A 14,610-nucleotide genomic window follows, 5' to 3' on the forward strand; every position below is an offset into this window, starting at 1 on the left:
AACAAAACACTTAACAGCTAGGGCTTCCCCATACTAAAAATAACACCTTTTTAAAAACAGAAGACAAGTTCACAGGTTCTTAGCCTGCTTCTTGTATAGTCACAATCAAAGAAGAGAACACGCGGTATCTGAGACTATTTCCCACGTACCTATGAAAGGCCAGCGCGGCTTGGTGCTGGGACCTTTCACTAAAATGAGCATCAGCCTGACTTTAGAGAAGCATGGACCATATACACATGATTAAAAAAAAAAAAAAAAAATCAAGAACAACTTTTGTCTAAAAACCTCGAGGGTGCTGGGGGAAAACAAGATCAAAAAGCAGAGACCAAACTTCCTGTGCATGTCCTGGCGGTCCCCGGAGGCAGGAGACCCAGACTCACATGGGACTTGTAAGCAGGCATGGCCAAGGGAGGGAAGAGTCCAGTTTGGGGTGCCAGGGTTGATCTAAAAATAAAGACTTTATCAGGCAGACCTTCAGCCGAGCCCGGGCTGGGGCTGGGGTGGGGGCGGGGGCTGGGTATGCAAAGTTCTGATCATTTTCCACCTGCCACCTTTGACCCGCTCACCATATTTCTAGTTCCTGTCTTCGTTACAGGAAGACACATGTTGGGCTTCAGAGGGCAGACCTGGGGCAAAGAGAGGAACGCCCATCCGAATGTTCGAGGAAGCCCGTTCAGGACAAGGGTCAGACCCCGGAGCTGCCGTCTCCAGGCCGCGTGCCTCGGGCCATAGCACTTAGGGGCTCTGAGCCTCATTTCTCCATCTATAAAAAATATCGGGCGGTGACACATCCCAATCTTTCTAAAAACCAACAGAGTATTGTTTGGAAATAGCTTAGCCCCCAAGCAGCATGTACGGACAGCAAAAACTCAGTAGATACTAGTAACCTCCTTCTCTCACTGCGTCATGAACATTTTCACTCCTGAGACCCAGAAGACGGAGCAGAAGGGACTCTCAAACATGACCTAGGCCCGAGTCTTTCCACTTGGGGAAATCAAGGCAAAGAGAGGTGAAGGCGCTCGCCCGAAGTTCTACTTGACTAAGCCACACTTAAGGAAAAACAGCACGTTTTACATATTTCTTAAGACTACCCAGAAAAAGTCTTAACTGCCGCTTATTCCAAATTTCTGAGAAAGCCGAGCATAAGGCAGAACCAAGAGGGAGTAGGGACCGGGAAGTGGTATGACATTCTCGCCTTGATGGGACAGGGAGGGAAACGCTGTGCGCCTGGGAAGGACTTGAGAACAGCTACGGATCCTGACCTGCAGGGCACAACCCAGCTCCGATCGTGTAATTTCCAGAAAAGGATGTGGGAGCACCCCGAATGCTAACCTCACAAAGACTAAGCAGGTGGCCCTGAAAACCTGTTTGCAGTGTGGCTGCTAAAGGAGCAGGCTCCCGTGGTCTCTGCACAGTGAGCTACGTCCCCAAAGGTGGGGTTCTGGCGTCTGCTCCTCCAAATCCGGGACTGCACGTCCGGGTACTCTTGCTGTATCACAAGGTTGAGAAAGTCTCTCCGCCACCGTGGTGGGGGGCTCTTCGGCGGATCGCCCTCAGCGGGGACACGTGGGACGTCTCTGACCTGTCCTCCCTTTCCGGCAGGTTTTTATTCCCTCTCGGTGAGACACAGGCAGGTGAAGCATTATCGCATCTTCCGCCTTCCGAACAACTGGTATTACATCTCCCCGAGGCTCACCTTCCAGTGCCTGGAGGACCTGGTGAATCACTATTCTGGTAAGAAACACCCCGTCGGGACGGATCAGGGAAGCCCCCCCTTTTGCTAACTGCCCTGCGGTGCCTGTGTCTAGGATGTGCACGGGTCACCGATACCTGCCAGGTGATTGACTTGGCTGTCACCCCGCTTTCTCAACGCCCTCTGTTCTTGTTAATGCAGACCGTCAATTTCACACTAAAACAGGCTGCCTGTGAATGCTGCGTAAGTGAGTAAAACGCAGCTAATCTCAACCCCACCTTCCTTCTACCTGCAGATGAAGAGAATTAGCCTGCCCCAATATTTGCAACCACAGACAGCTGGCACTTCCTGAAGTGGACCACATGTTTACGGGCCCCCGGTGCTTTGCTCCCTCTTTCTGTCTGGCCAAATCTTCCTCAGCCTTCAAACCAATAGGAAGCCACCTCCTTTGATATGTGTTTACAGGACTGCCCGCCTGCTTTCGGGGATTCCCTAGAACTGGGTCATTCTGCCTTGGGACCCAGTGAACAGTGTCCTAGTGTGGGTTTCCCAGAAAGCTCTTCAAAGCAGGGCTGAGCTTTGTTCATTCGGACATGCTTCCTGGGCCCAGGAGAGAGGTCCTAGTGTTCCACGCTGGCCAGGATGGGGAGCGTCCCCTCCACGATGGCAGAAGCAGGACAGGTTTTGATGGAGGTGACGGGTAAAAGTAGTCAGAAGAGTTCAGAGGTAGACTGTGAAAGGCCAGAATGCCAGGAGGTGACATTTTACACGGAAAAGGGAGAAATGGTAAGAAGTTCTCTCCAGAACCTCCGTGTTCACATCCCAGATCTTCTGGGCAGCCTGGGCTGGTTGCTCACCTCCGTACCTCATTTTCTTCTCCATGTAACGTCCCTACTCCTTGGGATGTTGTGACAAATCATCGGCGGGAGCACGGGGAAAGCACTGAGGAGAGCGACTGACCCATAAGCGGGCTGCCGCTCTGTTCTTCAGCCAGGACGTCTCCTCCTCCTCCTCCTCCCCCCTTCCCCGGCCTATCGGAGGGAGGAAGAAAGAAGTTACCCTCACTCCATATGCATGTTCCCACATCTGGGTTCCAGACCTCACACCCCTGGGTATCTTTGCTAGCATTCTGTAGGCTGTGGGTCTTGAAGGGCATTTCAAGGTTAGAGGAGCCCACAAGGCCTGGGTTATCACACAAGACCAGTGAGAAGGGCAGGGCATGGAGAAGGGCGGGGCATGGAGGAGAAGGGTGAGGTATGGAGAAGGGTGGGGCATGGAGAAGAGCAGGGCACGGAGAAGGTGGGGCATGGAGAAGGTGGGGCATGGAGAAGGGCAGGGCATGAAGGAGAAGGCGGGGCATGGGGGAGAAGGCGGGGCATGGAGAAGGTGGGGCATGGAGAAGGGCGGGGCATGGAGAAGGCCGGGCAGGGGGGAGAAGGCGGGGCATGTGGGACAAGGTGGGGCATGGAGAAGGACAGGGCATGGAGGAGAAGGGCGGGGCATGGAGAAGGTGGGGCATGGAGAAGGTGGGGCATGGAGAAGGGTGGGGCATGGAAGAGAAGGTGGGGCATGGAGAAGGGCGGGGCATGGAGGAGAAGGCCGGGCATGGGGGAGAAGGCGGGGCATGGAGAAGGGCGGGGCATGGAGGAGATGGGCGAGGCATGGAGAAGGCGGGGCATGGGGAAGGGCAGGGCATGGAGGAGAAGGCGGGGCATGGAGGAGAATGGCCTCTTGGGAGACACAGGCCCAAGCTGCAATCTGGGCACTGTGAGACCTTGGGCAGAGACTCCACCTCTCCCGGGCCATGGAAGGTGGATGGAAACAGTTCCCTTGCAGGTGGGTGCGATGACTGTTCATACAATGGGTGACCTGCAATAATGTAATGTGTCCATCACAGCCCGCAGCGGGGCAGATTCAAAATAACCGATACCAAATGTTAATTCTGTGATACCTGGAAACCTAGCAGCTTAGCTAAAAATGAAAGAGGAAGGGAGTCCTGGAGATGGTCAACTTTTACTGATTATGAGTAAAGGTTGGTTGTGGTATTTGGCTTTTAATAACAATCATCCGAGAGGTGTGGAGACCATAAGTTTTGCATAGACAAAAGCAAACACGGAAAGGAGGCTGCCCCAGCAACGATGTTACACCCTGGGACACCCACGAGGCTTCCAGGGCGAGGGCGCTCAAGGTGCTTGCTCTGGTTACAGGAGCAATGCCTTCCAGAAATGTGCCCCTGCTCGCTGCATCGGTCCATGGTTCACACGCATCAGCCCACTGCTGCGAATGGCTGAAATACTTTCTGTGCCCCTGGGTGCCCCACGGTGGAAACAATGTGGCCAAGTTGACCTCCCACCAGAGTGTATCTAGAGACACAGAATGAGAAAAGATTGTGCCTCGAGGGGTCTGAACAGACACCGTTGTGTTCCACGATGTTTATATTTATTTACCTGGTGCTGTTTGTAAATGTGTTAACATGTTGAAGCCTCGGTTTCTTCATCTATAAAATGGGGACTGCACTGCCTCTTGGAAGATTGTTGTTAGGACCAAAAAGAAAACCAGGAGCGTGAGATGTCTGGCCCCAAAGGATCTGGTGCCTGGTGGTGACTGAGAGGCCAGATGGAGCAGGACACAAGTTCCCAAATCTGGCCAGGGAAACGAAGGGCCGAAAAGGGGGACCCTTGAATGTAGTAGAGTCATTGGGAGCCCAAGGGTGGGAGAGGAGTGAGCATTCTGGAAACTTCTGCAGAGTGCAGAGAATAAGGTGTGTCCAGACCCCAGATGCACGTGGGACTTCTCTCTCCTCCACTGCAGAGGCAAGGAGTTGCCTTTGGAACAAGTGCCTGGTTCTGAGTCAACGAGGCAGGTTCCGACCGCATTCCTGTGACCCTGAGCAAGTGACTTGACCCCAGGGTTCACGGCTTCCTCCTTCTGGAAGTGGGTGTAAGGATACTGACTGCTCAGAGCTGACGTGCTGCTGGCTGAAATGAAGCGCTCAGGCCAGCTCAGCGCCGGGCTCGGGCTGCGTGTGCTTGGGAGCCTCAGTGCTTTTTGTCTTGGCCCGGATTCCGGCTCGCCCTCAGGGTTAACCTCTCACACCCCCTCCGGTGCCGTCTACTGGCACTGGGTGGCCCCAGGCTTTATGTCTGGCTCAGTCTCCCTCACCTCCTCATCCTCTGTGCATGCGTATCCAGGCTAGGGAAGAGAGATTTCTCTTCATTTTTTTTCCTTTTTCCGCTTTCCCTTGTTTGCCCTTATCTTTGTCTTCTTCCTCCTTTATTCCTGCGTCTTTTCTTTTCTTTTTTTGTTCTGTTTTTACTTCCTCCCCTCCATCCCCCCCCCGTCCCCTCCCTCCTACTCTCTCCCCCTTCCTTCCTGTCTTCTTTCCACGTGTCTTTTATTTTCCTGACTTCCTGCCCACGGATGTGCTGCTTGGCCAGGAGGACGCGCCATTCTGCAGGCTTCAGGGACAGGCATCGGACACCACGCGGTTGATGGAGCCATGCCTGACCTGTTCTCACTTGTTAGCCTGTTCCTCTCAGTATACAGTCAAGGAAACTGAGGCTCGGAGAGGTTCAAGGGGATTCGCTAACAGGGCGAAGCTGAAATCCAAACCCCGGCTGAGTTGCTTTTGGATCCTAACCTTAATGCCCCACCTGCACCCAGCTAAGCCCAGTGCGTACTCAGTGCATACTCAGGGCGTACTCAGGGCGTCTTGGCATCTCTTACACACTCAACTGGGCCCGTGACTCTCCGCCCTGCCACGCCTCTTTCCTATGTTGGCCTCAGTTTCCCCATGTGAACAACTCGGGCACTGTACTGGATGGTCCCTCAGGGCCCGCGTCCCAGGCTGGCTGGGGCATCCCGGAGTCACTAACCAGGCGTCTGCCTCTCTCCTCAGAGGTGGCTGACGGTCTCTGCTGTGTGCTGACCACACCCTGCCTCACTCAGAGCACGGCCGCCCCGGCAGTGAGGGCCCCCGACTCACCTGTCACCTTGCGCCAGAAGACCTTTGACTGGAAAAGGGTAGCCAGGTGGGGTGTCTGTGTGTGTGTGTGTGTGTCCCACATGAATGTATGAACCCCAGACCAGTGTGTGAGCCACACCGCTGAAAATAGGGCAAGCTAGAGCCGGCCCTGTGGAAAGCTGAGGGTGGGTGCTCTGAGCAGGTGCACACCCATAGAATCCCACTGCCCCCTGGGAGGCAGACCCAGCTTGTGGCCTCGCAGCGATCACCTTTTAAGGGATATCTGTCGTTGGGAATTGGTGAGCTATCTTAATCAAACACCGATCCAGACATTCCACTGGCAAATTCAAGGAAAATCAGAGATCAGAACTGCCTGGGAGATGAACAAAACTGCTCTTCCTTGTAAATATCATAAAGAAATATTCATTCGAACTTGCAGTTGGGAGGTGTAGCCATCCAAGCAAATGGCGGTTCAGAGAGGTTACGTGATTTCTCCAAGACCGCACAGCCACAAATGTAAGAAGCAGAATTAGAACAATAAATTAGAGCAATGTTAACCAGCCCTTTTTTCTTCTTCTCTCATTTTCTTGTTCTCTGTCGTCCTATGTCCCTCCCTTTTTTCCCTTCCTCTGCCACCGTCCTTCCCACTCGCAGACTGCAAGATGACCCCGAGGGAGCCAGGAACTCGCTTGGCGTGGATGAGTCCCTTTTCAGCTACGGCCTTCGGGAAAGCATCGCTTCCTACCTGTCCCTGACCAGCGATGACAGCACGTCCTTTGACCGAAAGAAGAAAAGCATGTCCTTGATATACAGCGGCAGTAAGAGGAAGAGCTCGCTCTTCTCGCCACCATATTTTGAAGACTAGCCTCAGAACAGACACCGTGGCGTGTGCCCCAAATAACGGAGGTTTGAACCGTCACCTGGAATCTGGCAGAGAGGCCCGGGTCCCTGGTCCCTGGGGAACCGCACACCTTCCAGAAGCCACGAGAAGGCACCTGGAGACTTGAACTCACATCTTCTCTAGCCACATCACGACCAAGGGAGCCCCTCCCTGGCGTCTGATCAGTACTGAGACGTCGCGGAACGTCGCTGAATCAGGATGTGATCTGGCAACACTTCAGAAGAGCCTGCGCATTCGTGTGTGCTTATTGTGTTTGTGGGAAAGATAAAGACATTATCTTACAAGAAAGGGCACAAGACTGTCCTCGAACAAACTGTCCAGATGGTCACACTCTGAGCTCCTCAGAGATAACTTCTCAATGACGAAGGCCTGAGAAGGAGATGAGCTGAAAGCCGTGGCCTGGCCAGTCTAGGTTTGCAAGTTGGTCTCCTGCGTTCAACTTTTCTAACCCAACCATAACCAGACCGTTGGTATGCAGCTCCCCTCTTTTTAAGGGAATTCGGTGACACTAAACACGTTAATCTTCCCTATTATCCCTGAAGCAGGAGATCCTGTTGGCCTCCTGGTGTCAGAGCCTCATGTACAGAAGTCAGATGGCCTCCCTGCTTCTGCAGAGGGCAGGTGGGAGAGAGGGAGGCCGCCTGCAGGGAAGTGTGAGGGTAGCCCTGGAACAGGGCAAACTCATGGTGTCCCCAGCCATGGTTCTGCAGCACAGGAAGGGCTTCTCCGACCCACTGAGATTCTCACCAGTAATAATGCAATTATTCACTCATGATTGCCTGAAGAGGCACTGTGTTGGGTCCCACGTCAGAGAAAGGAAGGAAGGAAGGAAGGAAGGAAGGAAGGAAGGAAGGAAGGGAAGAAGGAAGGAAGGGAAGAAGGAAGGAAGGGAAGAAGGAAGGAAGGAAGGATCAGCAGAGGCACTCAGCGTAGACAGGGAAAAAAGTGTACAAACCAATATCGTGAAAGAGGGGTATAAAAAGGAAATCAGCTCATGGCTCGGGGGTGGGGAAACCGGATCAGGTAAGGGTGTCCCATGAGCTCACGTCTCAGTTGGACTTCATAGAGTATGAGTTCAGCTGGATTGAGTAGGTGAGAATGATTGGCTTTTTCGGAGGGAAAAAAAAAAAAAAAAGGAAACTGATTAATTCTAAAGAATTAATTCCTCCAGTATTTTATTCTAAAAAGGGTCTGGCAGCCGCATGAATAAAACTGCTGAGCTCCAGGAAAGAAGGGAGTCAGAGTGGCTTTATTGCTGTCATACTAATTTTCAGAGATGAGAGAGAAAGCACAGTAAAGTTCTAGAAAAGGAGAAGTCTTTATCTCTAGGCTGCCCAGCCGGATCCTGTTAGGAAGGGGGCCGCAGAGACACCCGTGACTCATTCTCCCCTGTTGCAAAGGGGTCAGGGGGAGGAGGGGCGCCTGAGATACCCCTCGCTGACTGATACGAGAAATCTGTTCACCACACGCATTCCTTAGATCTGTGATCACTGTGCTAGTGATATGTGTATATGCATTTATGTGATTTTCTGTATCATCAGACTCTCGTGTGTTTATACCAGAAGACATTTACGGTTTCCCCAACAATCCCTAAAGGCTGTTACAAAGGGACCAGCCGATGTATGGGAAGTGAATGTAACACTGTGGATGCTGACTTCTAGCCCGAGGCAGGGGGACCTTGCAAACGCCAGATGTTTGGACGGTGTCTTAGGCGTCGTTTTCCGTTGTGACTAGTGTGCTGGGAACTTTAGGGGAGCACTCAGAGGTATTTCTAAGTGGCAAGCATTACACTTTGCTAAATCATGTATTTATTTCTGATTAAAGTATACCTAATAAATATTTAACCCTTGGGATGTGGTGAGAGCTTCCTGGGCAAGGTGGATGGGTGGTTCCTTTGGAAGTTTCTTTGGATTTTGAATGTTCAAATAAACTCGCCATCAGAGAGAGAGGAAAGGAAGGAACATCAAGAGGAAACACGCTGGTTAGCAGCTCAGCTTTCTCTGGAAGTGCAGCCTTAAAAAAAAACGGATTTTGTGAATTTTGAGGGTGTCTTATCAAACTCGAAGGTGGACACAGGGGGCAGGGGGAGAGAACAACTTCTTAGCGATTGTTATGAACATTCTGCCTTCACTACATTACTTCTGCAAATTACTTTCGAGATCTCTGCTTTTTTGTTCTTTTTTTTTTTTTTTTCAACGTTTTTTTTTTTTTTTTTTTTTTTTTTTTTTTTTATTTATTTTTGGGACAGAGAGAGACAGAGCATGAACGGGGGAGGGGCAGAGAGAGAGGGAGACACAGAATCGGAAACAGGCTCCAGGCTCCGAGCCATCAGCCCAGAGCCTGATGCGGGGCTCGAACTCACGGACCGCGAGATCGTGACCTGGCTGAAGTCGGACGCTTAACCGACCGCGCCACCCAGGCGCCCCAGTGAACAATGGGAAAGTGTTGAATTTTGAGGCAAAATGGAATTTAAGGCGAAAATAAATTGTCTAAGGGCAAAGAGAGACGTTACAAAAGGAATGATACATTAAGAAGATATCGTGACTGAACCTGTGTTAATCTAACGATACGGTTTCCAAATATATTAGGCAACTATTATAGGGACACATAGATAAAGGAATCATTTTATGTGGAGGTTTAAACACACAACTCTCAGAAACTGAGCAATCAAGCAAAGATAAGTAGATCGGTAAATAGCAGGTTTCGATAACACTATACAACGTTCCTATCAACAAATGAGAAGCACATTAGGTCACAGAGGAAGTCCTAATAAATTTCAGAGTCGCCTTTCACTGACTCATGCTCCATGATAATAATGAAACAACATTAAAAATCGATTTGCAAAGGGATGGGTAAAAATCTTACAAATCTAAACAAGCATTTACAGGGGGGAAAAAAGAGGAGATATCCCCTTGGGTTAAGAAGAACACAATACAAGAAATAATAAAAGACTGAGAAATACAGGGCATGTTCCTACTTCTCAAACTCCCCAGGGCTTAAGTGATACAATAGTAGGAGGGACATTTATTGCTTGAAATCCACTGATCAGAAAACAAAGAATGAACAGTAATGAGGTTGGATTTCCACCCGAGAAGCTAAAAGAACAACTGACTGTCGTGGAAACAAGAAGCAAGTAAAAGATGACAAAGGTAAACGTGGGTGAAACGAAAGTTCTAATGATATAGTCATCAACAAGATCCAGAGCAAAACCTTGTTTAAATGGTCAGATGAATGTGTCAAAGATGAACAGGAGCAAGAAAGATCATGTCAAAGAAGAAGAAAAGCCAGTCAGCCACAGGGCTGCACATAGGGGGTCTCTGTGGGGGAAGGGAGGGGGGTCCCGCCCCTCCCACAGTCAGCCACGGCGGCCCCCATCCCTCTGCCCCTGCCTGGATGTCTGAGCTGCCCAGACATGGCCCTGCCAATGGGAACAAGACCCCCAGATGGCAGAGAAACACCTAGAAGGAACACATGTCCCGAGAGATCGTGAGACACCTTGGTAAATACTACGATAAAGTAAAACAAAACAAAAGAAAACATATTTGTTATTTAAGGTCCTTAAGTGTTGAGTCTCTTCGCTAGAGCAGCTGAGCATTTTTGTTCAAAGTTAACCTGCCTACATTTACAGATAATGAAATAATGTCATAGAAAATCCAGTGGAACCAACAGATCAAGCAATGGAAGCGGTAAGAAGGCTCAGCAAATTCAGAGCCAACTCTACTCCCCGATGCCAGGACTGACCACTGGGAAGTACAATAAAAAATACGACACCGTTCACAACACCAACCCAACGAGAATACAGGTAGGGACTTGCCCACCATGACTTCACAACGCTTCTGTGGACAGAAGTTCAAAACTCTACGAAAAGACGTAAGGAGACAAAAATCCTGTTGCGGTAATGGTGGCAACCTGATTCATGGATGCAAGATTTAACATTATAAAACCATAGACATTTTTTTAATTAACTGAAAAATTCCATGAAAATACATTCCCATTCCCATCAAGACTATTGAAAGACAATCAATAAACTTATTCCAAAATATAGATGAGAGCACTGGAGCCCATGAATAGCTCAATTTTTTTTAATGTTTATTTATTTTTGACAGAGAGAGAGAGACAGAGCATGAGTGGGGGAAGGGCAGAGAGAGAGGGAGACAGAATCTAAAGCAGGCTCCAGGCTCCGAGCTGTCAGCACAGAGCCCGATGTGGGGCTCAAACCCACAAACTGTGAGATCATAACCTGAGCCAAAGTCGGACGCTTACCCAACTGAGCCACCCAGGCGCCCCTCAGTCCATTTTGATTAAGAGAAACGGAGGAGAACAAGCTTGAACGAGGAGGTTTGTGTGAAAACAGAAGAACGCAGCGGTTGGGCCCCTCCACCAGTTTAACAGAACTCGGCCTGCGCTTCGGTACCCTCTTCTGCCCAGGGCTGTGCTGAGTGTTAAGGAAGTTCTAAGAGGAAAATTTCACGCTCCCAGTTAAGCACTCAGTCACAGCAGCATGGGAATAGATATATTAGAAGACTAACCAGCAGGTAAGACAAGGCAGTGTTCCTAAAAATTGCCAAATAGAAGTCTCTTCACCAAAGCGAGAGTCATTCTGCTTTAAGAGATGGAGAAAAGGCTTCGCGGCCCCGTTTCAGCCAAGCCTCGAAGAAGGAAGTGACTCGTTAGTTAGGTGGAGAAGCGGACATACTGGCCGCGAAGAGCTGACCACGAACAGCGATGGAAAGACGTGGAAGAAGGCATGGCATTTTCTAGGAATGTTGATTACCGGTGAGCCTGGAGTGCAGGGCTCAGGCAGGAACGCAGCAGAAAAGGAGACAGGAAAACATAGCTTGGGGCCAATCCCTGGGGCCTGGCACTCGCACTGAGGAATGCAGAATTGGGGCAGTGTTGTAGGAGGGCAGTGGAAATCTCTCCTGGACTCTATGAATCATACCACACAGGACATGACCTCCTCTGTCTTCTCTTAAAACTGCCCGGGGCATCACAGCTCATGTTTGCAACACGTCACCCGTCTCTCTTCTTCAACCTGGCGCCCTGGGCAGGTGAAGCATCCCCAGACGTGCTTTTTCTTGGCATTGCCCTAGCTTAGCAAGGCGAGGCGGAACCTGGATTTCTGGAGTTCGGGAACTCCAGAACATTCTGTACACCTACTGTGATGCCAACCGTCCAAGCCTTTGGGAGACAGAATTAATGATACCGATTTTATCCATAAAGAATGCAAGAGTGAAGCATTCTGATGCTAGGCCTGGGCTCTTTTCTCTTCCACCTTAAGACCCTGAAAGAGTCGCAAGTTTCTAGAGAAGCCGCTGCATGGTTGGGGGAAACACAGGATGAGATTTTAGGTGCCAGCCTCTAATGCAGCTCCTTCTCGGCTGTGTGTTCTTTAGCCAGTCACTAAACCTCTCTAAGCCTCAGACTTCTTACCTCTAGATTGCAAATAATACAAAGACCCTGTGCCACGCAATGTGAACAATCTATGAAATAATATATGGGAGGTGCTCTGTGGCCCCAAATATGCTCAATAAAGTTATTAATTATCACAGGAGCCTGTCTCTCCATTTTAACAGCTCTGGCCTCAAGCTTTGCAGAAATACTTACGATTCTGTCCAAGAATATATCACCAACTCACATCCATTCCCCCAAACATCTGCTGGTAAAGAACAAGTTTAAGAGCCGCTAATATATTGAAGTATTTTCGTTCTCTCGATTCCAAATAATTTCACATGCATCTCAAAGACTGCTGGGAGCGGTTGTAAAAGCTGCTTCTAAATGACTGAAACAGATGGAGTTTATTTTTAAATACACTGCCATTTGCTAAAACAGATTAGTCTTTGAAATCCCCCAAACACCTAAACTCTCCAGACTTTTCAAAAAGAAAACTCGGCCTCCTGGGCCTCCTGGAAGGTATTTCTGGCGTCTTCCAGGTCCCACCGAGTGTCTGGTTGCTGAGAAGGCTCGGAGGAAATCCCTTCAGGAGCAACTCAAAGTCAGGAAGTTCTGTTTCCAATACCAGGAATTGAGAGATGTTTGGGCTCAGACCTCCTGCCGCGAAGATGGAGGGAGAGACCGAGGAAAATCGGGAACAAAGGGACACGAGAAAGTGGTGGCGGGGAGGGAGGAGGCCTGGCCTGTAAGACCCTGGACACACGTGCCCATTCCTCTGCTCTTTTGCTTCCCGGATATTAACTCTGGAGCATCTACTGTAAGACAGCTGTGTTGGGTGCTTGGGGCCCTGTAAGAGCAGGGCACAGCTGTCCTCTGCTCTCCCAGAGTTTCCCGTCTTACGAGAGGGATGGATTTGGCAGTGGGAATAATTATCTCCTGGTGGGATATCGTGACACATGAAGTGCAGAGAAGTACAGGCAGCAGAGATCATACAAAGGGGGTCTGGTTCTGGGCTGAAAAGTCTGAAAGGATTCCCTGAAGGACAAACAGAGCGGGCAAAGAGGAAGATGGGAGAAAAGTGTGGCACGCAGAGGAAACGTCCTTAGGAAGCAAAACAGAGCATGGGCCCCTCAAGGAATGTTGGAAGGCTCCAGTGGCCGAAGGAGAGAGACCAAGTAGCAGGTGGTACCACTTCCCCTCGGGGGCGGTGATGATGTTGACCCAGCAGCACTGAGGCCCAAACGATGTCACTCTTGTCCTCCTTCCTATCAAGGGTTTGGATCCCAGCAGGGCTGGGCAATGCTGCAGTGTGGTCATATGGCCTTAGATTTGCTAGCAGGTCCATGGCATTGGTCTTGATGCCTTAGTTTGGCTACTTCATAATCTCAGCATTGCTTTCTGTGCTTTCAGGACTGTCCCTCTTAAATGCATCCTCCACTCAGCTCTAAGACAAGCCTTCCTAAAGGGAAGCGAGTTTCCCCCTCGCCGGAAAACCCTTTGATAGCACACCAGTGTTCATCGCCGCACTATTCACAGTAAGGCAGAAATAGCCCCAGTGTCTACCAACAGATGAATACGGGAACAAAATGCGGTATGTGCAAACAATGGAATATTATTCAACCTAGAGAGGAAGGAAATTCTGATATAAACTACAACACAGATGAACCTTTATGGAGGCATGATGCTAAGTGAAATAAGCCAGACACACACACACACACACACACACACACACACACACACCAAATTTTGTACAGTTCCACTAATGTGAGCTACCTAAAACAGGCAAATTCATAGAGACAGAAGGCAAAATAGATGTTATCAGGGGTTGGGGAGCAGGGGGGATGGGGGTTATTGTTTAACATATACAGAGTTTCTGTTTGAGACGATGGAAAGTTCTGGAAATGATTAATATGATGACTGTATGACATTGCAATTGATTGTACTTGATGGCACTGAATTGTACAGTTAAAAATGGTTAAAATAGGAAACCAAGCCAAAGGAAACCAAACCAAATAAGCAAACAAACACACCCCTTCCATGGCTCCCTTCGCTGAGGAGGAAACCCAAGGTGCTCACTGCAGTCCAGCTGCTCGCTGCCTCCCAGTCTCCATTACTGCCCTGTCCCCCACTGCAGCCCAGGGCTGGCAGACCTCCGTGAGGAGCCCAGCTGCCCCTTAGTGTCGGGACTCTGCCTGTGGTTCAATGCCTACACAGTGTTCACATTTTGCTCAGACATTCCTTCTCCCGGGAAGTGTCCGTGGACATTCCCCCCCTCCCTTGTGCTTGGATGGGGGCTTCTCTCTGAGCTTCCCTAAGACCCTCTTTTAAATATCCACTTTTTAAGTGTCTGTTCCCCACCCCCCAGTAAACTGCAAGCTTCCTAAGAACTAGGACATGAATCATTTAGCACCGTATTTCCAGCACCTAGCATGGCACCTGGCACAGATTGGGTGCTTCATAAAATTAGAAGCTCATCAATGACAGAATAACCATCAGGGCTTATGCTGTGATCAACCAGGTTATTTCTTTCATAATAGTTACTGTTACGATCGATATCATTATATCACTATCATCGGTATGATTATATCACCATCATCATCATCACCATCACCACCATCATCATCATCACCATCACCACCATCATCATCATCACCATCA

General features: G+C 49.8%; 1 protein-coding gene across 8 annotated transcripts in view; it reads left to right on the top strand.

The window, feature by feature from the left end:
• The window catches only part of SLA (Src like adaptor), a 37,040-nt gene extending 29,312 nt beyond the window's left edge, over positions 1-7,728 (top strand). For all 8 annotated transcript variants that reach the window (XM_049632883.1, XM_049632881.1, XM_049632882.1 and 5 more), the window contains 3 exons: positions 1,603-1,734; positions 5,592-5,724; positions 6,312-7,728. In XM_049632883.1, the coding sequence (XP_049488840.1) occupies positions 1,603-1,734; positions 5,592-5,724; positions 6,312-6,522 (476 nt within the window). In that variant the 3' untranslated portion in view covers positions 6,523-7,728. The remainder of the gene's footprint in view (positions 1-1,602; positions 1,735-5,591; positions 5,725-6,311) is intronic.
• Positions 7,729-14,610: the final 6,882 nt, after the last annotated feature.

The sequence above is a fragment of the Panthera uncia genome, chromosome F2 (assembly GCF_023721935.1).
Source record: "Panthera uncia isolate 11264 chromosome F2, Puncia_PCG_1.0, whole genome shotgun sequence".
In the NCBI taxonomy this organism is placed as follows: Eukaryota; Metazoa; Chordata; class Mammalia; order Carnivora; family Felidae; genus Panthera; species Panthera uncia.